The sequence below is a fragment of the Alosa alosa genome, chromosome 24, assembly GCF_017589495.1.
Source record: "Alosa alosa isolate M-15738 ecotype Scorff River chromosome 24, AALO_Geno_1.1, whole genome shotgun sequence".
In the NCBI taxonomy this organism is placed as follows: Eukaryota; Metazoa; Chordata; class Actinopteri; order Clupeiformes; family Clupeidae; genus Alosa; species Alosa alosa.
In genome coordinates, this window is record NC_063212.1 from 5,731,654 (window position 1) to 5,756,638 (window position 24,985).

Below are 24,985 nucleotides of genomic sequence, written 5' to 3' on the forward strand. Positions count from 1 at the left end.
CAAGGTTTCTTCTTATGACATGCTTTGGGGGTTTTTCTTATGACATTTCTGATATGTTGCTGATTGGATCATAAACGGCCACAGCAATGAAGAAAAGTGAATGTGATTGATAATGACTGCCTGACTATTATTGTGTTACATGCTTCAAATGTAAAGCACTTTGAGCTGCATTCTGTGTATGAAAGGTGCTATACAAATAAAGCTTATTGTTATTATATTCTAGTGGAGTCCATGCCTTGACAGGTCAGGGCTGTTTAGGAGACAAAAGAGGGACCTACACAATATTAGACAGGTGGTCATATATTAATTGCTGGAGATTGCCCTTAATTAAGTCTGCAAGTAAGCCCTCCTGCATTTTACAATTTGACACTGGGACAGTCCTAAGGCCTCATGAGTTTAGCAGAATGCACTTAGTCAGTGAGCGTGAACATTGCTATTGGGCCTAATTAAAGGACTTTGGTAGTGGCCTACTTTTGGTAGGTAAATGGGATTATTGAAGACAAACGGTAATGGTGTCAGTCTACTCAATTTGCTAATCGTTGCTGTTCAAATCGGTATAGCTCATAGTAAACACATAAATTATGATGGCAGTTAAAAACTAATTTGAAATTCACAGCACCACAGGCTTATTCAAACTAGGAATATGTCTTAAATAGCAAAGCCTAGCCCCCATCTAACAAGTGAGATGTAAAAAGTAATGTGTCAAACTGAGTGCAAATCTGTTAATGCCATGGCCTCAACAAATTCCAGCAGATTTTTATTATCACAATTACCATCAGCGTCTGGTTATACCATACAAAAGGAAAATCCCTCAATATCCACATGTTGCTACAGTGTTTGATTTACCCAATTAAGTTTCCGTAACACTGTCATCTCCTTTGTACAAACTGCAAAATACCATGTGTTTTTTGTTTGCTTCTTTTTGAGGTGTACAGTGAATACACGGCAATCTAAAAGACACATCTTATTCCGAAGTACAATCACATTCAACGCAGCACTGAAGCCTGCCCATTAAATAACAGGTAAGCCTATATGGCACTTGCTTTAAAGTTTGATATGACCACATTGAATAAATACAGTAGCCGCACCCAGTTACTCCATTATTGTCTCCCCTTATACAGTAGGATCTATTTGGGAAATAATCTAAATATTTGTTTAAAAGCGAAAATATATTAGCAATCTAAAATTCTCTGAAGAGTATGCCATGTATTGTGTGGCAACTGACACCGAAACTGTTGACATCTGGAACAGCATTTGTTTATCTGAACTACTGGAGATTATCAGTTTCCAAATAAGCTTGATATGAATGCTTCTGTTGAAGGCCTTGGTGCAGCCGGTGGTCTTAAGTATAAAATAATGTCTTGATGGTAAAAACTTGCAGCTCGGTGAGAAATCAACATCCTTAAACCATACACTCCTGGTCACAGTTAATTTACAAAGTCTCCATCTCACAGCAGTCCATCTTGTTCAAAGATAGAAGGTAGCAGAGAAAAGTCAAATGGAGCAAACTTGAGTCCTTGGCCACTGTAGAACTTGTTCTGAAACTCAACCCTGAAAAGAGAATAAGAAGGATAATGAGCAAACATTAGCATTACCATTAGCATGCAATCTACAGAGAGGAGACACCATATTTGCATACATATAGTGGTACAGTACTAGCCTGGTCATGCCCACCTAGATCTCCTTTCAGGGAGATACTAGTATGGAACACCATAGTTCACTTGATGGTGTTTTAAGCCCCTACTGTCGACTTCATGGCAGCACTGTGACCGTCAACTTCAAGGCTTCAAGGAAAGTGAGTGTTGGAAAGGTTTCCAATTGTCAGTGACCAGACTCTATTCACTTTGTGAATGAATTTGGTTTACCAGGCTAGAAGAGTACAGTACTAGCCCTGGGAAGCCAGATAAATCTGAGAGCGCATTTGAATTTACTCTGGCAGATCCATAAGGTCACATTCCCATTCAAGCCAAAAACACAGGACCCAATCATAAGCGCTTATTTGAGCATGTGGTAGGCTTTATACGATGACAGACAAAGGAGGACTGTTACTACTTACAACCAATAGCATTGTGTCATTATTAAGCAACACAGACATGTATTTAAAACCTTCCTTTACAAGAAAGATATGTTTGCTGTACTTCTGAAAAGATTCAGTTAAGAGTTTAATGTAATGGTGTCAGACAGTATAGTAGTGTGAACATAACTCACCAGTGCAGTCGCAAAGCATGAAGGAAAGCCGAGAGTCCCTCCATGATCAACAGGATGGAGACAGTAAGCACAGAGAACACTGTGAACGCTGGCACGAGAAACAGCAGGCCGAGTCTGGTAGTCACCCTGAACCCCACACGCATCACCATCTGCCACAGGACCTCCGACAGCTCTGAAACACGCATACAGAGAGACACACACACACACACAGACACACACACACACAGGAATGATGAAAGCAAATGAACACACCGCTTCTGCTACAAGGATAGCTCCTCTGGCACTTGTGCTATCGGTTTTAGCCTCAGCTTCTACGACGCTTTGAGACAGACAGCCCAATGTCAATAGCACTAATTGAAATAAGTGGATGTGTGTGACTCGGATGAATTCAACTCACGGGCATGGGCCAGGCTGAGGGCCCACAGGCGCAGGTAGGACGCTGTGTTGGAGATGCAACCCAGGCAGTACTCAATGGTGTGGATAGCCTGGTTCATGAACACATCCCCAAAGTCAAACTGCCACACAGAACAAAATAACACAGATGAACATTAAAAATAATATATTCTCTGTGCCATTCATCATTTTTGTTAATGGAAGATTATGTTATTCAACACAACTAGCACAATACAATAGCCAACCAGTATATTTCTGAAACATTCTGTATACTGCTTTCATTACTAGGCTGACCAAACACTAATCTTCTCTATTCTTTTCAAGCATGGACAGGTGCTGTGAAAGTGAGTAAACTCATCATTTAGTATTTGCTATTTTTAGTGCACATTGAAATAACACTGCATATAATTTTAATGCCATAACATGGTTTGCCCAACGCCAGTAGTTTGGAATGAGACGTTGCAGTGATTGTTACCTGCTTGGATCCTCCATCTCTACCAGACATGTGGTCACTGAGGCCCTCCTCCTCATCATGAAGCATGGATGGAGACAGGTCCTCCTCACTCACACGCCGGACCCTCTCATAACCCTGAATGTCACACACACACACACACACACACATCACACACACATCACACATATACTCTGGGCCACAAACATAATTGTAGCAGAAAACGGTAAAAATGGCTCATGTTATGTATGTTGCAGGTCTCTGAATGACACGTACCCTGTGTGCTCCAAGGCTCTTGCCTCCGTGATGAAGCCAGTAAAGGTAAAGTGGTTTCCCTAGCAACATCACTGGTACTGACAACAGAGCCACTATTACCAGAAAGATCTGAAGCCCCATCTGCAAAAAAACATAACGTTAATGGATAATCCACCAAAGTATAACTGTTCATTATGTGTTTTGAATATTTTCCACATGTTAATGTATTTGTATTTTTATTTGTTATGCTGGACATATCACCCATTCTCCTTCACAGTTAAGATAGCTGTACCAACACACACACACACAGAAAGTAGAATTTCAGCAGGAATATTTTTTGTCTCCATAATAGTGACCACTTCACTGACCTGTCCTGGGTAAAGGGGTGTGGTGTCCCCGCCTTGCATTAGAAACATGTTAATGAAGTGGATTAGGATGCTAGGGGCAGAGCGTGAGTCCCGTGCGGAGTAAGCCAGCCACTTATAGAAGACCATGACCACCAGGTAGCCAAAGAGACAAAGCAGGAAGAGCAGCTCAGGTAGGAAGAGCAGGTAGACTTTATACTTCTGCCGGAAGTTCCTGTACAGAAACATGGTACAGGGAAAAAAGAGAGACCACATAAAGACTCATGGAGACCACATAAAGACTCATAGTGGAGACAATGGAGACCACATAAAGACTCATAGTGGTAATTCTACTATTGTCTTCTATTCTGAAGACAATTACAGTAGTTTCTTGAAGATTCTTCTAATATTTTTAAATGCAAAGTGTTTAAAATATCTACATAACCTCCAATAGGTTGCTCATAGGCAATGAAAATATGTCATGTTGCTTTTTAAACACATGATATTAAGAACAGAAATGAATGTGTTTGACACATTTGTAATGGTTTATTTAAGATATTATAAGACTCACACATAATTAATGACACTTAACACCACCCCAAAGGTCATGTGAATGACACCCAATATGACGGACATCTTCATCTTATAGGAGTTCAGGAAGGACAGACGATTCACAGCTAGATTCCAAATCTATGAACCAACAGAAGCACAAACACAATTAGTGTTATTAGTCTAATTTAGTCTAATTTAGTATTTTGTAATCATCAAATTTTTGACTTCAACTCATGAAAAATTTGAGCTAAAACGTATGTGTTGTGTTAATATTTTTGTGTAGTATAAGCCCAATTAAGATGTCTATGCAATGCATTTTAACAATGAGGCCACATTCTAGAAACAGTAATATTAAAGAATGAAGATGTTAAAATAATAATTATTAGCACATTATTAATAACTATGGTAGTACATTTTTTAGAAACAAAATGGATTTGTTCATGTTTTTATATACTTACCGGATCAATTCCAAATGGATAGGGTCCACTGAAAACTCCAGAGATATTTGGATCAAGAGTAAGTAAAGCATTTGTTCTCAAAGTTTCATTCCTTTAAAAGAAGAGAGACACAGACAAAGGGTGCATTAGACGTCTTGTAGCCACCAACATGCAGCTGTTTAAATCCCCAAAATGCTCAGTATCAATAATCACACATTTACATGCACATTGTTTTGTCTTGTATCTACATATTCATTTGTTATCGTGTCTTGTCTATACATAACATAACTGAATATCTGTCTATATTTGGCAGATATCTTTGCTGTATGTTTGTGTGTGTGTGTGTGTGTGTGTGGTCTTATGCTCACATCCACTGTTGCTCTGTGAACATGGCTCTAACACTCCAGCCTGAGCCGAAGATGTTGAGGGACTTGGAGAAGCAGTCGTTGTAGATGAGGCCCGTGTAGATCGAAAAGAGGCCCATCATCAAAATTATATAGCGCCCATCAAAAAAAGTATTCCAAATCTAAGCAAAGAAAACATACAAAAAATATCAGCTCAGAGATCTTCAGTTGTCAGACAAATACCACCAAAAATAGAGCAATATGTTTTATTTATTTTTCACATTTTCCAAATGCATGCCCAAATCAAGAAGCAACAGTATGTGAACTCATTTTAAAAAAATGTTTAAGAGCGATAGAGATAAAAGTCAAACAAACCCAATTCAAAATCCATAACTTCTGAAAGAGACCAAACAGAGCAGGATAAGCTGCTTACCTCATTCCCTGAGCGCCTTCGCTTGTGGCTCTTCTCCCCCAGCACCATCCACAGACCGCAGAGCGCCATGATCACCCCGTGGCCCAGGTCTCCGAACATGACGGCAAAGAGGAAGGGGAATGTGATGATGGTGTAGGGAGCTGTGAGAAAAACATAGCGACATTAAAATCAGAATCGCACAATTTATTTGCCCATGTGAGTACACAGAAGGATTCTCATGATGTCACTCAGTATAGACAATGTATAAACAATATACAATACAACATAAGAATATTATATACAAATTTATACAATATTGACAGTTTGCAAAATAGAATGCAAATAATATACATTATCCAGAAAATGTTATTTAAACCACAATATACAATTATTATACGGCTCTTCACAATGCAAGTAGAACGCTCCATTGACTTGAATGGGATTTCCCAAAGTTCTACCAGTCATTACTTTCGTCTAAGCACCTCCAAATAATGACCGCTGTCAATGGCAACGGATTTTTATTCAAAAGTGAAGGCAGACGGTTGATCAGCTGTGTTCTAAAGAAAGTTTGATTCAAGTTCAGCTTGTGTTGCAAACTACTTGTTTCTCAGTAAAAGCCACAACGAAGCGGTAACAAACGGTAACAGTATAGAACGCCGGTCATTATTGGGACAATAAGTCCCTTCAGGGCAAAGCAAGACCCCTCCGCTGGCGCGTTGGGGTCCGGTTCGCCCTGTCGGGACTTATTTTTCCAATAATGACCGGGGTTCTATACATTATCCCTTACGTAATTAACAGACTAACAGACAAACTATGTACATAAAGGATTCAGTTGCATTTTGGTGCATCAGCCTGAGAGCCAGACACAGCATCTCAGTGAAACTAGAGTGGGTCTTCAGATCCTTGTTTGATCTCTGCTGTAGACAGGAACACCCAGGGTGTGTGTGTGTGTGTGTGTGTGTGTGTGTGTGTGTGTGTGTTTCGAGACATCCCCTTTATGGTGTCATGCATGCTATCCTATCCTGGATTGCATGCAGTAAGAGTTTAACAACAGTATTGCAAGGAACCAGATATAAGATTTTTATTTTTATATTTAAATATATCCTATTTTTAAAAGCCTCTTGTGCAGTAGGCCATAGAACATAGTTAGATATATAGACATACGTGGTTTTATAGGTAGTGTTTACATTAAAATCAAGTGTCTCCCCTGTGAGCCAGTTCCAGCATGCTAGCTGATATGTCCATTGTGCTACAACCTTGGTAAAATAAACTGCCTTTGAGACTTCCTCTCTTGTGAATATGCTACTTAAATGGGTCACGTCTTTCAGTTGACTCAGTGAAAAACAATAGCCATGAGACTCAATGAAAACAGGGAGACTTCAGGCCGAGAGAGAGAAAGAGAGAGGAAAATGATTATTAGGCTAGCAGGGGCTGTCGAGGGAACAGATCTTTTGTGCCACTGTCTTCATAAGCTGTGCTGACGCAGTTCAACACATCAGAACTGGGTCACCATGAAAAGAGAATTTAACCAAAGGGAGACATGACTTCATGGAACTGGACTGATTACAAATTACAAAGCCACACATCTCTGTGCCGCAGTGAAGGCATACATTCTGGTTACTGCCACCAAACCATTCTGTTAAACAATAACAAAGTCCGATGGTCTTTTGTATTATTCCATGCTGAAATGAAAGGGACATAAACCAGACAGATGGTCAACAACAGTATACATACACGGTAAGCACTAGCAGCAAATAGCAAATTCCAGTGGGAGTATTATTATTTCAATATTATTATATTATTTCAACCATAACTGCATAGCAAAACTTCATCCATCAGCAAAGTTTTTTGAACAATTTTCAAAACCGCACCCGCCCGCCATCCGCATTAATGCCATCTTACATTGGCACACAGAATAGGCAACAGGCCGATGTGCGTTTTATTTGGAGACTGTTTTGCGAGACAGAGACTGAGTTTGCTGCTGATATTCTGGGGATAGGCTACAAAATAGCCAATAGGACTTTATCCTTTTAATTGCTGCATTGGATCAGTCTTTCTAGAAAGAACAGGCAAGAGCTTTCTAGCCTCACGTCAGCAGCGCCGCATCCCATATACATTAAAACAACCAGCGGATGGCGGGCGGGTGCGGTTTTGAAAATTGGTCAAAAAACTTTGGTGCTGATGGATGACAAGTTTTGCTATGCAGTTATGGTTGAAACTAGATGTACCGCATAGCGGTACAAAATATGACCGCCGCTCAGTCCTGGACATCCGTTCCGTGAAAATAAATCACACTTCAATTTGTCTCAATATTTTACTCCATCCCCCACTCTTGAAACTTTTGTGTATGCTTGTTTGGCATGCCTGAGTGTGTGTGTGCGGCTGCACAGAAAGTAGCCTACTGGTGCTGAAAAGGTGAATAGATTGTAGAATAGCCAAAGAAGATGTAGCATTGTTATAAAACCTTTAAAATCTCTAAACAATCACAAGTAGGGCAGTTCATCACAGTTCATCCATTGCAACTGGATTGATGAAAGGTCACTTACACCTGTAGGCTACATTGTATTTGGGAAAAGCAAAAGGTATCAGCATAATGTTATTTATTTATTTATTTATTTATTTATTATGTATTTATAAACAAAAACATCTCTGTCAGTTCCATGCCGTTTTTTCAACAGCTATCAAAACAAAGGTCATTTTTGGATGGATGGATGTTTCTTCTTCTACATAAGATTTTAGTCATCTTTAGTTCATGTAATACTTTATTGTCAATGCACAAATTAAGTAACAGTAGTCTGAAACGTTATTGTTAATACACAAATTAAGTAACAGTAGTCTGAAAGCGAAATGCTGTTTTACATCTAACCAGTGGTGCAAATAACTGACATGTCCAAATGGGCCTTGATGAAATCGCCGCTAGACTGTTCATACACATTTTAACGGGCCAAAGTTGAAGAGCTATTGTCCGTTATTGTTTGTGCAAATATAGGCTGATTCATGTTCCCTTGCATTGTGTAACTGAGGTCCATGGCTAGTCTGGCTTTCATCAGACCAAGCTCAATCTTTTAAGAAATCAAAAAATAAATAGCGGGCAGATCAGGCTGGGTTCACCCAGCCTAGTCCATAGGCACCGATATTGTTACATTTTTCGATTGAGATATACACGCTCTGGCTATTCTAAATGCAAAATGCATCAGGGAGTTATGACAAAGCGGTAACTAACAAACTAGATCCTAATAGAAAGCTGTTAGCTTCCCTAAGCTACAGGTAGGATTATAAGGTACAAGGATACAAGGATACAAGGATACAAGGAAGTTTATTGTCACATGCATATAGTTACTGGAAGTAAGAAATGCAGTGAAATTATGTCTGGTGTCAGCCTATTTGTGCATTAATGGGGTGCAGTAGAAGAGGGGTTTAGTAGATTAAGTGGCAAGGGCTGCATAAAAAAGGTGGGAGGATTGGGATTGGGTGGGGGGCACCAACATGGAGCACCCAAGAGCAACAGGGGCAAGGAAAAACTCCCTTACCAAGGAAGAAACCTTGGGGCAGATCCACGGCTCAAGGGGCTAACCCAACCGCCAGGGGTCTTGGTGTGTGTTGGGGGATGACAGGGGAGATGGGATAGTGTGCTGTGTGTGGGGAGAGGGCAGTGTGCAATATGTGTGTTGGAGAAGCTTCCCTCATGAGACAATGTGCTGTGTATTGGGGGCAGTGTGCTGTAAAGTGTGTTGGGGATGTGTGTTGAAGCTTCCTGATGAAATAATGTGCTGTGTATGTAGGGGGCAGGGACTTACTATTGCAAAAAGCAGAGTACTGTATGTAATGTATGTGAGTGATGACAGTGAAGATGTGTGTGTGTGGAAGTAGGGAGGGGAGTGGAGCAGTGACTGTGTGTGTGTGTGTGTGTGTAGTGTGTGGGTGGGTAGGTGGGGCAGTGTGCTGTAAGCATGTAGAGGATGTGTGTTGGAGAAGATCCTGAAGACAATGTGCTGTGTATGTGGGGGCAATGTGCAGCAAGTATGTAAGTATGTAGAGGAGGCTTACTGTAGCAGGCAGTGTGCTGTATGTATGTGAAGTGATGACAGTGATGATGTAAGTGTGTGTGTTGGGGGTCAGGGACTTACTATTGCAAGCAGAGTACTGTATGTAATGTATGTGAGTGATGACAGTGAAGATGTGTGTGTGTGGGCAGGAGGGAGTGGAGCAGTGACTGTGTGTGTATGTGTGTAGTGTGTGTGTGTGGGTAGGTGGGGGCAGTGTGCTGTAAGTATGTAGAGGATGTGTGTTGGAGAAGATCCTGAAGACAATGTGCTGTGTATGTGGGGGGGCAGTGTGCAGCAAGTATGTAGAGGAGGTGCTGTATGTATGTGAAGTGATGACAGGATTATGTAAGTGTGTGTGTGGGGGATGGGGTGGGGTGGGGGTGTGGGGGCAGAAAGGCAGGCAATCAAGGACATGGGTAGATGGAGGAGAAATCAAAAATAATAAATAAAAGTGTGCAAAAGTTGGAGAAAGTCAGATATGTGTGTGTGTGTGTGTGTGTGTGTGTGTGTGTGTGTGTGTGTGTGTGTGTTTTGACGTGTGATGAAATAAGAAAAATAAATAAAAGGTCTGTAGCATAGGGAGAGGGATGTAAAAAAGTGCTAAAAGTCTTGTAGGTGTGTGTGGGTGTGTGTGTGTGTGTGGGTCATGAGTGCAGGAATGAGTGCAAAGTCAGTATAGTGTGAGTTCAGAGTTGGGAAATGTTTGAGAGTGCTGAGGAGGAATGTGCAAAGTCAGTATAGTGTGAGTTCAGAGTTCGGATGGCCTGGGGATAAAAACTTCTCCTGAGTCTCAGTTCTGGCTTTGTGACTACATAGCGCCTTCTTGATTTCAGCGGTAGGAATAATCCATTGTTAGGATGAGAAGAGTCCTTCAGAATCTTTTGGGCTCTTAGGAGTACTCTTCTGGAATAGATATCTTGTAGAGCAGGGAGTTGAGTTCTTATAGCACGCTCAGCTGAGCCACTACTCTCTGCAGAGTACTACAATCTCTAACTGTGGAGTTCCCATACCAGGTGATGATGCTACCAGTTAGAACACTCTCAACCGCTGAAGTGTAGAAGGCCTTCATGATGGATGTAGAAACTTTGAATTTCCTTAGCTGTTAAGGAAGTAGAGTCGTTGTCTGGACTTCTTCAGAACATATTGAGTGTTAACAGTCCATGTTAAGTCTTCAGTAATGTGGACACCCAAGGTATTTAAAACTTGTGACTCTCTCTACAGGTTGCCCGCTGATCATTAGTGGGGTGTAACTGTAGTTCTGCTGCTGCCTTCTGTAATCCACTACCATTTCCTTGGTTTTATTGATATTCAGTGTCAAGCTGTTAGATTGACACCACTGTGCCACCTCATCAACCTGATCCAAGTAGAACTGTTCATTGTTGTTACTAATCAGGCCCAAGATCACTGTGTCATCTGCAAACTTGATGATGGAGGTATGACTACTGTTGGCTTTGCAGTCATGTGTGTAGATGTTGTACAGCAGTGGACTCAAAACACAGCCTTGGGGAGCACCAGTGCTGATGGTTAATGAGTCAGATGTCAGACCCCCACTCTAACCACTTGTGAACGGTTGGTGAGGAAGTCAAATATCCAGTGACACAGGGTGGTGTTCAGTCCTAAGGCCTTCATCTTTGTGACCAAGGTGAGAGGTACTATAGCGGTTGAATGCTGAACTAAAGTCAATGAACAGCATCCTCACATAATTCCCATTCCCCTCCTCCAGGTGAGTTAAAGGTGGTGTGCATGAGGTTTGAGATGGCATCCTCTGTAGACCTGTTGGCTCTGTAAGCAAATTGGAGGGGGTCAAGGAGGCAGGGAGGGATGAGCAGATAATGTTTTTCACAAGCTTCTCAAAACACTTCATCACTGTAGACGCCAGGGCTACTGGGCGGTAGTCATTCAGACATGATGGACTTTTGTTTTTCGGTACTGGAACAATAACAGACTGCTTGAAGCAAGTAGGAACTGTCTCTTGAGCCAATGATGTGTTAAAGATATAAGTGAACACAGGAGCTAACTGAGCAGCAGAGATTTCAAAACCCTGTTAGAAATTCCATCCCGTCCAGTAGCTTTTCTACAATTTACCCTCCTAAAGGCATTGCTCACATCGACCTCTCAGAGACACAGAAGGTGCATCCTCATTTGCTTCACATGCTGCAGCTAGTCCAATATAGTCTGTGTTTTTCATGTCAAAGCCGAGCATAAAAGCATTAAGTTCATCAGGGAGGGCTTTACTCACATTCATCATAGGAGGGGACTTTCTTTCAAAGCCAGTGATGGTTCGAGTCCTTTCCACACTCGTGCTGGATCACCCTCCAAGAAATCAGCTTCAACTCTGTCTCTATATAGCCGCTTAGCATCTTTTAATTGCACTCACGTAAACTTCGGTAAAAAATAGGGCCTATTTACAACATAAATTGTCAATAGGCTATGCTGGCTTACACAAACAAAATCTCCTTTGGAAACCAATGGCTTATGCCTTATAGTATCAAAGCGGACTTAAACTGCCATATCGTGGAGAATGTTGTAATAACATTCACGCAGCTCCATGAGTCAAGGAAAGCGAATGAAGCAGCCACTTCTAAATGGGACCCACTACACAGTAGCTTAAGGTCAGTTGCTAAAGCAGCCATAATGAAATGAAGGTGTCATTGTTTGATACTTCACACACGTGCTTTTTAATTTCACAGACTACAACTGCCAAGCTGGAATCAAAGCACATCGATTCCCCTCACACCCCTGCACGCACTTTAAAACAAAATAAACAGGCGTCTCAGTCTCACGCATGTATAGCAAAACTGTATCAGACGGGTGTAACTTTGGTAAATCTTCCATTGCACAGAAGGATTTTGTAGCACGTGCAATAAATGACAGTCGAAAAGATACAAACAGTGCTGCTATCAATTTGCTTGGTATAACCCGATTTATAGTTTTCTACAAATGCAATCAATCAAATGGGCCTCCATCACTCAACCAACGCTTAACGGTAACATTACCTAGGTCCTTATTGATATTACAAGATTAACGCACCTGCAGTAAAAAAACCAAGCATGTCCGATAAACATCCTCAGATTTATTTCGCTTCAAGAAGAAATGGGAATTACACTTCATGTGAACATCGCCCTATCCTTATTAGATGTTAAATGCGGTAAATTACAGTCCTTGTAGGAAGCGTCCATTGTTTTTCCAACCCACTTTTAACTTCCAACAAAATTACGTCTCACTGCAGCGATAAGCCATCTAGTGGACAAACGACTACTTATCGCCAATACTGAAAATGCAGCCATGATGATGATGATGATGAATATTTATTTTGGCTTTCTTTTAATCCTACTGAATTTGTAATTATGTATCGGGCCGTTCTAATACCCGATAGTATGTGGGTGCCTGTGTGTGTGCATGTGTATATGTGTGCACCGCCATTTACAGAGCCAATGAGTGTACAGTCACTAAATGTACACATAACCTAATTTTTAGACCCCCATGGATGAAATTCTGAAACTTGGCATACCCCAGAGAATGCCAGGTCAATCATACACATAAACTTTGGTGCAGTTCTGAACATCTTAACTGAAGATAGGGGCGATTAAAGCAGAATAATATTGCATTTTAATTTTTTACCGGGGGATGGGGACTGAAATGAAATTTTTGTGTAAAAGTCTAGTGGGGCTACATACCCGCAAATTTCATGTACCCGGTGGTTGTGTCCCGGGTATCAATGACCAAAAATTCAGGAAGTAGATGACGGGAAAAATTCTTGAATTGTGTGCATGTGTGCGTGTACAAGTTTATGTGTATGTGTGTGGGTGTGTGTGTGTGTGTGTGTGTGTGTATGTGCGTGCTTGTTTGTTTGCCTCATTATGTGTGTTTGTGCATGTGCATGCATGCGTACATATGTCTACTGTGTGAGTATGTGTCATTATGATGATTACTGTAAATGTATGTGTATGCGTGTGTATCTGTTTATGCACATGTGTGCACATGGAATGGGTTAACATGACCCTGGAGGCAAAACATACAGGAAAAATTGGTCATCCTAGGCCCTACAGTTCTCAAGATATTCACAGAGAACTGTGTCTCCCCTACCCTCCTTCGGGGGTCCAGTCCAGCTGGGGGCTACAGATCAAAACGAAAAATGGCGGTTCCATGCTATCCATGTGGGGTACATGCCCACCAAGTTTTGTGTACCCGGTCTTTCAGTGTCCCGGGAATCCTTGTTGGTGTATCGCCACTAAATGTACACATACATTATTTTATTGTAAGGCCCCATGAACGAAAGTACACAAAACTTGGCATGCATTCGGAGGGTGTCATAATGATCCTACACTTTTAATTTCGTGCAGTTTTGACCTTGTCAGCCAGAGATATTGTGATGAAAACACCTAATTTTTTGCTTTTTAATTTTTAACTAGGTGGCGCTATACATGAAATAAGTGGTAATGGGATGGGTTAACATGCCCCCTTAAGACCAACATACAAAAAAGGTGGACCTCCCTAGGCCCCTACGGTTCTCGAGATATTTACAGAAAACTGTCTCCCGCCACCTACAGGCCAGTTGGTGTATAGTAACATAAATTAATTTATTGTGTGGCCCCCTATGAACGGAATTCCACAAAACTTGGCGTGCATACAGAGGGTGTCATAATGATCCTACACTTCTAATCTCGTGCAGTTTTGACTATGTTAGGTCACAGATACCTTCAATTACAACACCTCATTTTTACTTTTTTGTGTTTAACTAGGTGGCGCTATACATGAAATGAGTGGTTATGGAATGGGTTGACATGGCCCCTTGAGATCAACATACAAAAAAAAATGGTCCTCCTAAACCCTACGGTTTTCGAGATATTCACAGAAACTGTGTCTGCCCTACCCTCCTTCGGGGTCCAGTCCAGTAGGGGGCTACAGATCAAAACGAAAAACGATGGTTCCATGCTATCCATGTGGGGTTACATGCCCACCAAGTTTCGTGTACCCCGGTCTTTTAGTGTCCCGGGAATCATTGACGGAAATTTCCGTCATCTACTCCCTGAATTTTTGGTCATTGATACCGGGACAATCGAATCACGGGGTACATGAAATTTGGTGGGTATGTAGCCCCACTAGACTTTTACGGAAAAAATTTTCATTTCACCACCTCGTGCTGGGCCACAGTTTTTCCTAAATAACTACCTGAACCGTGGCACTGAGGATGAAGAATCTTTATGGTATGTTGGTCTCAGGGGCCCACATCAACCTGGCTCATAATCACTCATTTGTGATTTGCACCCCACCCTCGTAAAAAAAAAATGAAAATGCAAATTATTCTGCTTTAAATCGCCCTTATCTTCAGTTAAGATGTTCAGAACTGCACCAAATTTTCGTTTAAGTAGAATTTCATCCATGGGGGTCTAAAAATTAGGTTATGTGTACATTTAGTGACTGTACACTCATTGGCCTGTAAATGGTGGTGCACACATATACACATGCACATACACAGGCACCCACATACTATCGGTATTAGAGCGGCGATACATAATTACAAATTCAGTAGGATTAAAAGAAAGCCAAAATAAATATTCATCATCATCATCATGGCTGCATTTTCAGTATTGGCGAAGTAGTCGTTTGTCCACTAGAGATCGTTGCAGTGAGACGTAATTTTGTTGGAAGTTAAAAGTGGGTTGGAAAAACAATGGACGCTTCCTACAAGGACTGTAATTTACCGCAGCTTAACATCTAATAAGGATAGGGCGATGTTCACATGAAGTGTAATTCCCATTTCTTCTTGAAGCGAAATAAATCTGAGGATGTTTATCGGACATGCTTGGTTTTTACTGCAGGTACGTTAATCTTGTAATATCAATAAGGACCTAGGTAATGTTACCGTTAGCGTTGGTCGAGTGATGGAGGCATTTGATTGATTGCATTTGTAGAAAACTATAAATGCGGTTATACCAAAGCAAATGTATAGCAGCACTGTTTGTATCTTTCGACTGTCATTTATTGCACGTGCTACAAAATCATTCTGTGCAATGGAAGATTTACCAACGCTACACGGTCTGATACAGTTTTGCCTATACATGCGTGGAGACTGAGACGCCTGTTTATTTTGTGGTTGTGCGCGCAGGGTGTGAGAGGGGAATCGATGTGCTTTGATTACAGCTTGGTAGTTGTAGTCTGTGAAATTAAAAAGCACGTGTGGTGTGAAGTATCCAAACAATGACACCTTCATTTCATTATGGCTGCTTTAGCAACAGACCTTAAGCTACTGTGTAGTGGGTCCCATTTAGAAGTGGCTACTTCATTCGGCGCTTTCCTTGACTCATGGAGCCAAGGCCAATGTTATTACAACTTTTCGCTAACGATATGACAGTTTAAGTCCGCTTGATACTGTAAGGCGAAGCCATTGGTTTCCAAAGGAGATTTTATTTTGTGTCGCCAGCATTGCCTATTGACAATTTATGTTGTAAATAGGCCTACCTTATAATCCTACCTGTAGCTTATGGAAGCTAACAGCTTTCTATTAGGATCTAGTTTGTTAGTTACCGCTTTTGTCATAACTCCCTGATGCATTTTTTGCATTTAGAATAGCCAGAGCGTGTGTATATCTCAATCGGAAAATTAAACAATATCGGGTGCCTATGGACTAGGCTGGGTGAACCCAGCCTGATCTGCCCGCTATTTATTTTTGATTTCTTAAAAAGATTGAGCTTGGTCTGATGAAAGCCAGACTAGCCATGGACCTCAGTTAAACAATGCAAGGAACATGAATCAGCCTATATTTGCACCTAACAATAACGGACAAAAGCTCTTCAACTTTGGCCCGTTAAAATGTGTATGAACAGTCTAGCGACGCATTTCATCAAGGCCCATTTGGACATGTCAGTTATTTGCACCACTGGTTAGATGTAAAACAGCATTTCGTTTCAGACTAGGCTACTGTTACTTAATTTGTGCATTAACAATAGCGTTTCAGACTACTGTTACTTAATTTGTGCATTGACAATAAAAGTATTACATGAACTAAAGATGACTAAAATCTTATGTAGAAGAAGAAACATTCACAAAAATCCATCCATCCAAAATGACCTTTGTTTTTGATAGCTGTTGAAAACGGCATGGAACTGACAGAGATGTTTTTGTTTATAAATACATAAAAAAAAAAAAATAAATAAATAACATTATGCTGATACCTTTTGCTTTTCCCAAATACAATGTAGCCTACAGGTGTAAGTGACCTTTCATCAATCCAGTTGCAATGGATGAACTGTGATGAACTGCCCTACTTGTGATTGTTTAGAGATTTTAAAGGTTTTATAACAATGCTACATCTTCTTTGGCTATTCTACAATCTATTTACCTTTTTCAGCACCAGGGTAAGCTACTTTTGTGCAGCTGCACACACACTCAGGCATGCCAAACAAGCATACACAAAAAGTTTCCAGAGTGGGGGATGGAGTAAAATATGGAGACAAATTGAAGTGTGATTTATTTCGCTGGAACGGATGTACAGGACTGGCGGGCGGTCATATTGTGTACCGCTATGCGGTACATCTAGTTACTACCTAGGTCGAAGTACTCCAAGTGCTATTGCGCCACACATTGTAGTTCTCCTGTTTATTCGCTTGGAAAATCGTCACGTTTCGTGTTGTGTTTAAGTAGGGAAAACGTGGATGTGTTTGATTAATGCCATCTTACTCCCTCTACGACTCACGCAGAGCCCGCTAGCATAGCAACATGCTAACACATTAGCCGCGGCAGGCCAGAGCGTTTGAGTGCACATACCGACGCGGGAGAGGTATGACTCAACTCGTGAAAGTTAAAGTAAGAACATATATTACTACTGATTATGGGTGGCGTGTTCCTTTAAGCAGCGTCAAGTTGCTTCCCTTCTCCTTTCCATCTAGTACCAGTAGGCTCACCTGGACTCGCTTCTCTGTAGTCTCCGACTCCATAAGCCTCCACGATGCTCTGGAAGCCAGAGGTGAACTTGTTACTTCTGAGGAGGGTTGGGGGGGTATCATTGCTTGGGATGCGATTGACAAACGAGGGAACAGGAGCGTCGCCTTTTCTCTAAAAAGGGAAAGGCACAAACATCCAAGAGATGAGCAATGAAGGTTCCATGTTACCCTGACAAGGTCTCTGAGCAAAAAGCTGTATGGAATTTAAAGGGACAACAGGCAAGCCTGATGCTTTTTTTCTACAAAACTCCCCACACTCGGTCTGAAGCTCTTTTCCTTTTCTTTGCGTCTTCCGTTAAGGGTTTTAACTGCTTCTTCGCCGGCTTTGCCATTATACACACGTTTGCAACAATCTCTAGCGTTTTGTTAGCCTGCCTCTGTGCTGTAAACTGATTCTGCTTCGGTCGGCGGGTAGGATACACCGAACTTGCAAGTGGGATATTCTTCCTACAGGCAGTAGGGGCGGGCGAGAGAGCCCCGTAATGAGTCATTTAACCATATACCGACTTACGAAGATGATTAATTAACACGAAAATGTTGCCTGGTGTCCCTTATTAATATATAAGCATATTAGAAACAAAGAAAAACAGAACAACATAATTATTGCATTGCATACAAGATCTTGGTTGGGGGTCTGTGTCTAATTCCTTTGTTTTTATGTTTTAATATTACTATGTAAAAAACAACTAATTACTAACTGAAAAACAAATGGATACACATATAAAAAATATGTCTATCATGTGAGCACTAAATGTTTAATATGTTGAGTATATATAAATACTGAAAGTTCAACATAGAAATCACAATTAAGAATATACCAAGTGTGTGTTTGAATGGCAAAGTGGTTGAATGACAGAGTGGATGGGCGTGGGAGTCCCTCACCGAGCCTTCCTCCAGTGCCCTGCGTAGCTGGGCCAGGTCGCTGACCGGGCACCAGACCTCTGCGATGAGACACTTGTTAGTGACGTCAAAGCTGCAGAGGTTGAGGATGTGGTAGATGGCCTTCATCTTCTTCACCTGCACCACCCATGAGAAGGCTGACTCCGAGGCCTTTTGCAGCACCTGCTTCAGGTAGTCCTCGGTGCGGTGCAACACCTGGGTGGGCAGAGCGAGAGAGAGAGACAGAAACAGAGCCAGAGAGATGCCATTTCAGAACTGACCAAGCCTCCGATTATTTGCATTGAAAAGTAGCAGGTCTGAAAACTAATTTGCAAGTCTAATAATATATAAGGCACATCATAATATACATCACAGATGTTTTGTTTATTTACATTTTTTGTTACATTTGTTTATTACACTAAAAGAATACAACATGACCGATTAAACAGGCACAGGCAGCACAAGCAGAGGGTCATCCTTACATTATTCAGGTCCTGAATGCGTGTCTTCAGGCTGTCCATCACGTCCGCCCGCTCCTCATCAGTCTCCGGGTGGGGGTAGATGTGACAGTGGTAACTAGGCAACCAAAAGAGGACACCTGAGACTACATTCATTTTATTACAACAGTATTGTCTAGACAAAGGGAAGCTGCAGACAGCTGCAGAGATTCAGACAGAGGCATCATGATGAACATATTTCTTTTTCAAACCTATTGAATATGCATCACAGATGAAATAATGAATAACAAATGTATAAATGAGAAATTACATGTGCACATGAACATGAGTGAATGAGAATCAATGACTGAATATTTATTTGAAAAAGAATAAATCTTTCTAGCTGTCCAGAACCAGCTTGAGACACTCACCAGTCACATATTTTCTGAACTTTTTGGCCAATTTGGTCACCCCAAAATGAGATCAGGAAGACTACATTTCTACTGATCTCACCCTACAATCAAACACACACACAACATTGAGGTGGGGAGAGGGGTGGTAGAAAGAGGGGGAAAAACCCATCAAACAACAGTTAATAAAAATAATAATAAAATAATTTAATTCTATCAAAAAATACACATTCAAATAATATCAGCATCAGTTACTTGATTGTTTCCTATTATATTTAATCAGACTTTCTTTGTAAATCTTGCTTTGGTTAGTATTTTGCCTTTCAAATGAGGCTGTTCTCGTAAATACCACAGCCTTAGCTTTGGCTTGCTTTCTACTTATTCAACATGGAGGGCTGTTATAGTATGCAAATATTTATGTTTAATATGCTGAATGGGCGAATAACATGCAAGCTTCTTTATAAGGCATTAATCACCAGATCCACAATACTGTAACGCACCGTGTCAAGGTCAACCAGGCTTTCATCCACCTCGGCGTAGCTGACTATAGTGTAACCTTTGCACACCCTCCACAGCATGCGCTCAAAGGCTTCCATCTTCACCCTCCGGATCAGGCCGGAAACAAACCTGCCATTCAAGAAAAGCAAACTCTCAGGCTGGCCATGGCAGTGAGTTAGTGCAGATGTCTACACTATATCAAGAGAAAAAAACATCCTCCACTATACAAAGTGATGAATGTCTGGCTAATTTTACTGAGAATTTACACCAAAGCCGTTTTTTGAAGCGTTTTTCAGTCGCCCTTCTGACGTCCGTCTATATTATAGCCATTCAAAGTAGAAAAATAGAAAAAAGCTTATTTTTACACTTCACTTCTATTCTTAGAGTGAATATGAAGCGTACACATAGAATGACACATGGATTAACACATTGTTGTGTCATGGTAGAGATAGGCAGTATAAATTGATTAATTCATGTCTTGTGGTGTAATTTCCCAGTTAAGCATTACATACCATGTGATATTCAGATTCTAAACTCTTAGAAGTAGACAACTTTCTGAATGAGGCATTCACAGTCATGACCCACCCTAGCTTGGCTCCAAGCCTCTGCATGCTGGTGCAACCAGTCACAGACTCGGTCTCGAGGGAAGGAAACTCCTCATACTGAGGGCCCAGGGCTTCATGCTGGACCACACAAACACAAGGGAGAACCACAGATTTCACATTCTTCTTCTTATTATTATTATTATTATTAATATTCATTGTTTATGATCCTTCAATATCTAGCTGATGCTCTTATTCAGAGTGGCCTACAGTGAACTAACAACAGGGACAGTCCCCCTTGGCGCAACTTGGGGTTAAGTGGCTTGCTCAGGGTGGTGGCACGATGGTGGCATTATGGGATATCACCCAACCTGGTATCTGAATGCATATTCAAGTGTTCCATTTGGAAGTGGAGATCTCTAACCATCACACCACAACACCCAATGTTGACCCCCACTCCACCACCACCATGTTTACTCTGTGTGTTTACTCACACTCTCCATCTCCACTCTGGACAGCTCCATTCCTCTCGTCCCATCATTAGAGGAGAAAAACCCACTACATAATCACACAACAACAGAGCAGTGGAGGTGGAGACCAAGCTCACCCTGGAGCGGCTGTGCACGAAGGTGCGCGTGATCCGCAGCATGTGGGTGTACTCGGTGAGTTCTAGAAGGTTCCGCTCCAGCTTCTCCTTGTTCTTGGTCACCTCACTGAGTTCTACTTCCAGCCTCTGCAGTTGTTCCTAAGAAAAATGTTAAACCAGAACATCATCATATTTAGGCATCTGTGAATTCCATGGAACTAAACCAAATCCCTAACATAGCTTACACAAGTGTGAATGTGACAGAATATCTGACTGCATTACACCCCAACACCATGTTTGGACTAAGTGGTAAACAAAGCAGCGAGGAGGCAGCTGAGATCAACATTTCTCAAGAGCCACCTACCATGATCTCCAGGACATGCTTGGGCGCTGGGGCCACTGGACTGTCGTCGCACTCAGGAACTGGAATATTTGCTTTCCTGATCTCCCTTAAGACATAGCCTGTGTGAAAGGAGCAAGGAAGTAAAACTCACTATGTGAATCTCTCTCCAAACAGCTCTTCTAAACAACAAATACCTAAACCATTTTTATGCATAATAATGCACTTATCCAGATGCATGTTTATGCATGCATTGAAACAAAGCTACGCAGGAACCAGGTTTACATTTTGACCCTTTGGTTAACCCAGTGAAGTTTCTCCCACACAAAACACAAAAAACAATTTATCTTAAACATCTACAATGTTACATTTTATTACACAGTGAATGTATATATATATATATATAAAACATATAAAATAATTTATCTTAAATATATATATATATATATATATTTATATATAACACATATAAACACACACACATATATATATATATATATATATATATATATATATATATATGTGTGTGTTTATATGTGTTATATATATATATATATATATATATATATATATATATATATATATATATATATATATATATATATATATATATCAGGTTTATCAATATCAAATATCAAATGCAGTAGTATGCAGTAGACATAAGCAAAGAATATAGTATGGCTGGAGTTCCTCTGTGGTGGGACATACGACTGAAATGGCCTTACCTAGAATCCTCTCCATCTCCTCACACCTCTTGATCTCACTGACGAAGCGACGTTGGAAGGAGCTGACACTGGGGTTGAGCTACAACAGGGGAAATCTCATCAATTATCTCATCAATATGGTAATGGCTGTGTAGGCTTATAACACATGCTGAATCAAATCCCACATGATTAACTGGCATTCAGGTGCACACAATTATGCCTATTCCTCCACATTGCCTGGTCTAATATAAGATGACAAAACAGTCATGACTGACATTTTTGGGGTGAAGAAAATACATTTTCTATCCATCAATTCCAGGCAATCAAGGCTTCATCTCTCACTCAGAATGAAAGTGAGAGAGAAGTGAGAAAGCACTACCCAGCACTAAGGCCAGCTCCTCAACCGGGACACTAACACACATGTCATACACAACAAATTTCTGGCCCTTCACATTTCCCCACAACTAAAATGGATTTGTCTTAGCTTTAAACCTACCTAGGAATTTAACATCTCTCCAATGTATATTGAAAAAACAGAGGCAAAATGTTAGTGTAACTACAGTAGATGGGTTTGTTGCTTGGCAAGCCACCATTTATGCAAAGCTTGGCTATGAATTATGCAGAGTAACTGATGGTGTAGCTGGCTAGATTTTAAAAATAGCCCGCTTCACTTTGTCCCAATTCTGCAGAATTCTTGTAGTACAAATGGTAAGTTGCTCTGTGACCCGAAATGCACCCTCTATCTGTCAAGTCAATATAGCCTACTGCTGTAGGCAGCATGAAAAATAAACAGGCTTTTAACATCTTAACAGTCTATTTAACTGGGTTTTTTCCTACAAGCAATTGATCCAATTCAATGTCATTAACTCCACAATGGACATTAGCTCAACTGACATACATAGACTATAGGACAGGTCAGTTTCAGGTCTTTGAGTGTCCTAACATAGGCCTACACAAAGTGTAGGTCCATAATACAAACTACAATCACAAAGATTAAAGTGACAGAACAGTTAGGCTACTTTGCATTTGTGCGTTATTTTCATCAGATTATGAGAGCAGAATGGCCGATGAGGCACTGCCTAGTGTTCCACACACATGCAATATCCGTAATGCATATTTATGGACCGAGGAAAATGACTCCTGTTACAGCATTAATAGCAAGTGTTGAAATGGGCTAAAAGATAACAGTGTGTGCAGCCTAGGCCTCTACACGGCTACTTACATCTCGGAATTCAACCAGACCCATTTCTCCAAGCTCGCTGATGCAGTCGTACGCTGAGCCGGACTGCAGAAACAACTGCGCCAAGCACATCTCTTCACTCCGAAATCCCGACCCCATCTTATCCCCCGTTTATCAGCCACCTTGCTGGCCAAGTCCGCCTTCGGCCTTCTGAATTTACAAAGCAGGACCCTGTAAGATTAACATTTGGCATGAAACTAACAAGAATCAATGACATTTGTTTGCCACAAGACCATAATAAGCTTTGCCGTAGAATCTGTTCGCTAAGAACATCTCATTCTTGTCTGACAATGCAGGCTGGCTGTGTCGGCTACATCAGGCGCTGCCTATATTTAGATGCACATTCGAATGACTGAGATCTTTGTAAAATGTTCGCTAAAACGTTTTAAAAGCTTCAATTTCACGTAGCAGTGAAACATTAGGTATTGCTTACCACCGGCTTACCTATCTGACACGATAGCAAAGTGACACGCCGTTGTGGTGGTGGACTACCTTTAATAGATGTCTAGCCATTCAGAGGTCCAGGCGATAATCTCCGAGGATTCGCGACCATGCGAATAACAAGCACGTTTACATTTTACTTAACGAGTGAATAAATTCAGAGTTCTTGCGGTTTCTTATTCCGAAATGCCGAAGTCAACCCCTTATATCTTTAAACCATTCACTCTGCCAGCTAGTGTCACAGACGGCGCTCATGGGTTGCCAAATGCCATTCCGTTGTTCCTCCCTTTCACAGAGCCAGACATGGCCTGAATCCATATGCGAAGGAATAGCGGATGTTCATCATACAAATCGGTCATGGAATGAGACCACCATATTATATAATTATATAATTCCCCCATACAAAATCCAAGTAGGTTACTCGCGTTGTAATTTAAAATAACCACTCAATCATAATATTATATAGAAATTGTTGGGTTCTCCACACTGTATACATTTCCGTGCATAAATTGTAGGCCTAATGTTAGAGTTAAATATCTGGCCTCAGCTACTGGATATTATTTAGGGCAATTTCTTTCATTGTACATACCCTTGATGGCAAGCAATGATTAAATAAAACGCCATGTGTTGCACGATTCCAGCAGGGGATTAATCAGTATATGGCAACCATCGACCCTTTATTTTTCAATTCCCAGTTTCTGAAAAAGGGACAAGCCATCTGCCCTGCCTTTGTTTGAAGAAGTGAAGACCTCTATAAAGAAATACCAGCATGTACCAGTAAGTCCTGGCTCTAAAGAAGTAACTTGGCCTGCCTCGTGTCTGTCTTTCATTGACTCCTATAATGATTTACTGGCATATTTGGACTTGTGAGATCCCTATGCAAATGTTCTCTTTGTCCTTCATTTGATACAGATGAGCACATTTTTCCTTAGAGCCATGGAGCTTTAAGAGGGGCATACTGGTCAGGGACTGAAGACTTCACTAAGGAAACAATGAGGCAAAGCATTTTAATGACTGGGTGTTCTGCGACAGCTCCAAATGAGCTGTCAATGTAGTATGAATAGCATACTATGTGGTGGTGCTGGTGGTGTATATATCTGTCATATAGTCACAGATGTTTTCAGTAAGGGCCAAAAGCTGAGGGGAACTGTTTCTTACCATCAAGGCATAATGGTATGGGGTCTCCCAGGTGCCCCTAATCAAGTCACCCTTTCAGCTCAACCAGTAATGTCAAACAGGATCAAGAAGACTGTTGATGAAATCTTGTACTATGCTGTATCCATAAATAGTTCAACTTTGTGGGCACAATTTAAGCAGCTAGGAATGTTTACTGCATGTTTAGAATGTTTACAGGCTGTTTATATCTGCTGGTAATAAAATATATGTTTACATTTTGTTCTAGAGGGAACTTCACAAGAAAAGCAAAGTGTTATGTAGTAGTAGCTACTTCTAAATAGCACTCTGAACAGTCTATATAGCCACTATCTGTTGAGCAGGGTGTATAATAGATGAAACATTACAAC

General features: G+C 41.0%; 1 protein-coding gene across 3 annotated transcripts; it reads right to left on the bottom strand.

Moving 5' to 3' along the window:
* Nucleotides 1-744: 744 nt before the first annotated feature.
* On the bottom strand, nt 745-23,768 carry atp6v0a2a (ATPase H+ transporting V0 subunit a2a). 3 transcript variants are annotated; one of them, XM_048236678.1, is made up of 21 exons: nt 23,514-23,768; nt 23,004-23,192; nt 21,803-21,881; nt 21,102-21,199; nt 20,759-20,896; nt 20,195-20,292; nt 19,612-19,738; nt 19,133-19,215; nt 18,747-18,840; nt 18,268-18,480; nt 17,347-17,497; nt 5,418-5,557; nt 5,009-5,166; nt 4,662-4,752; nt 4,223-4,341; nt 3,676-3,886; nt 3,329-3,448; nt 3,077-3,190; nt 2,606-2,723; nt 2,209-2,380; nt 745-1,551 (listed from the first exon to the last, which is right to left on the bottom strand). In XM_048236678.1, exons 2-21 carry the CDS (start codon nt 23,118-23,120, stop codon nt 1,449-1,451), a joined length of 2,544 nt encoding a protein of 847 aa, XP_048092635.1. In that variant the 5' UTR covers nt 23,121-23,192; nt 23,514-23,768; the 3' UTR covers nt 745-1,448. The 3 variants fall into 3 exon arrangements, with proteins under 3 accessions (XP_048092635.1, XP_048092634.1, XP_048092633.1); XM_048236677.1 differs by having other exon boundaries at nt 23,004-23,171; nt 23,466-23,768; XM_048236676.1 differs by having other exon boundaries at nt 23,466-23,768.
* Between the last annotated feature and the right edge of the window lie 1,217 nt (nt 23,769-24,985).

Excerpts from the sequence above, each read along its gene's own strand:
- atp6v0a2a (XM_048236678.1), bottom strand. The coding sequence starts at position 23,120 with ATGGGGTCGGGATTTCGGAGTGAAGAGATGTGCTTGGCGCAGTTGTTT. Across the intron at positions 18,841-19,132 it reads GTTCAGAAAATATGTGACTG|TTACCACTGTCACATCTACC; the intron begins GTGAGTGTCTCA and ends TTGGTTGCCTAG. Across the intron at positions 3,887-4,222 it reads TTAAGTGTCATTAATTATGT|GAACTTCCGGCAGAAGTATA; the intron begins GTGAGTCTTATA and ends GTTTCTGTACAG.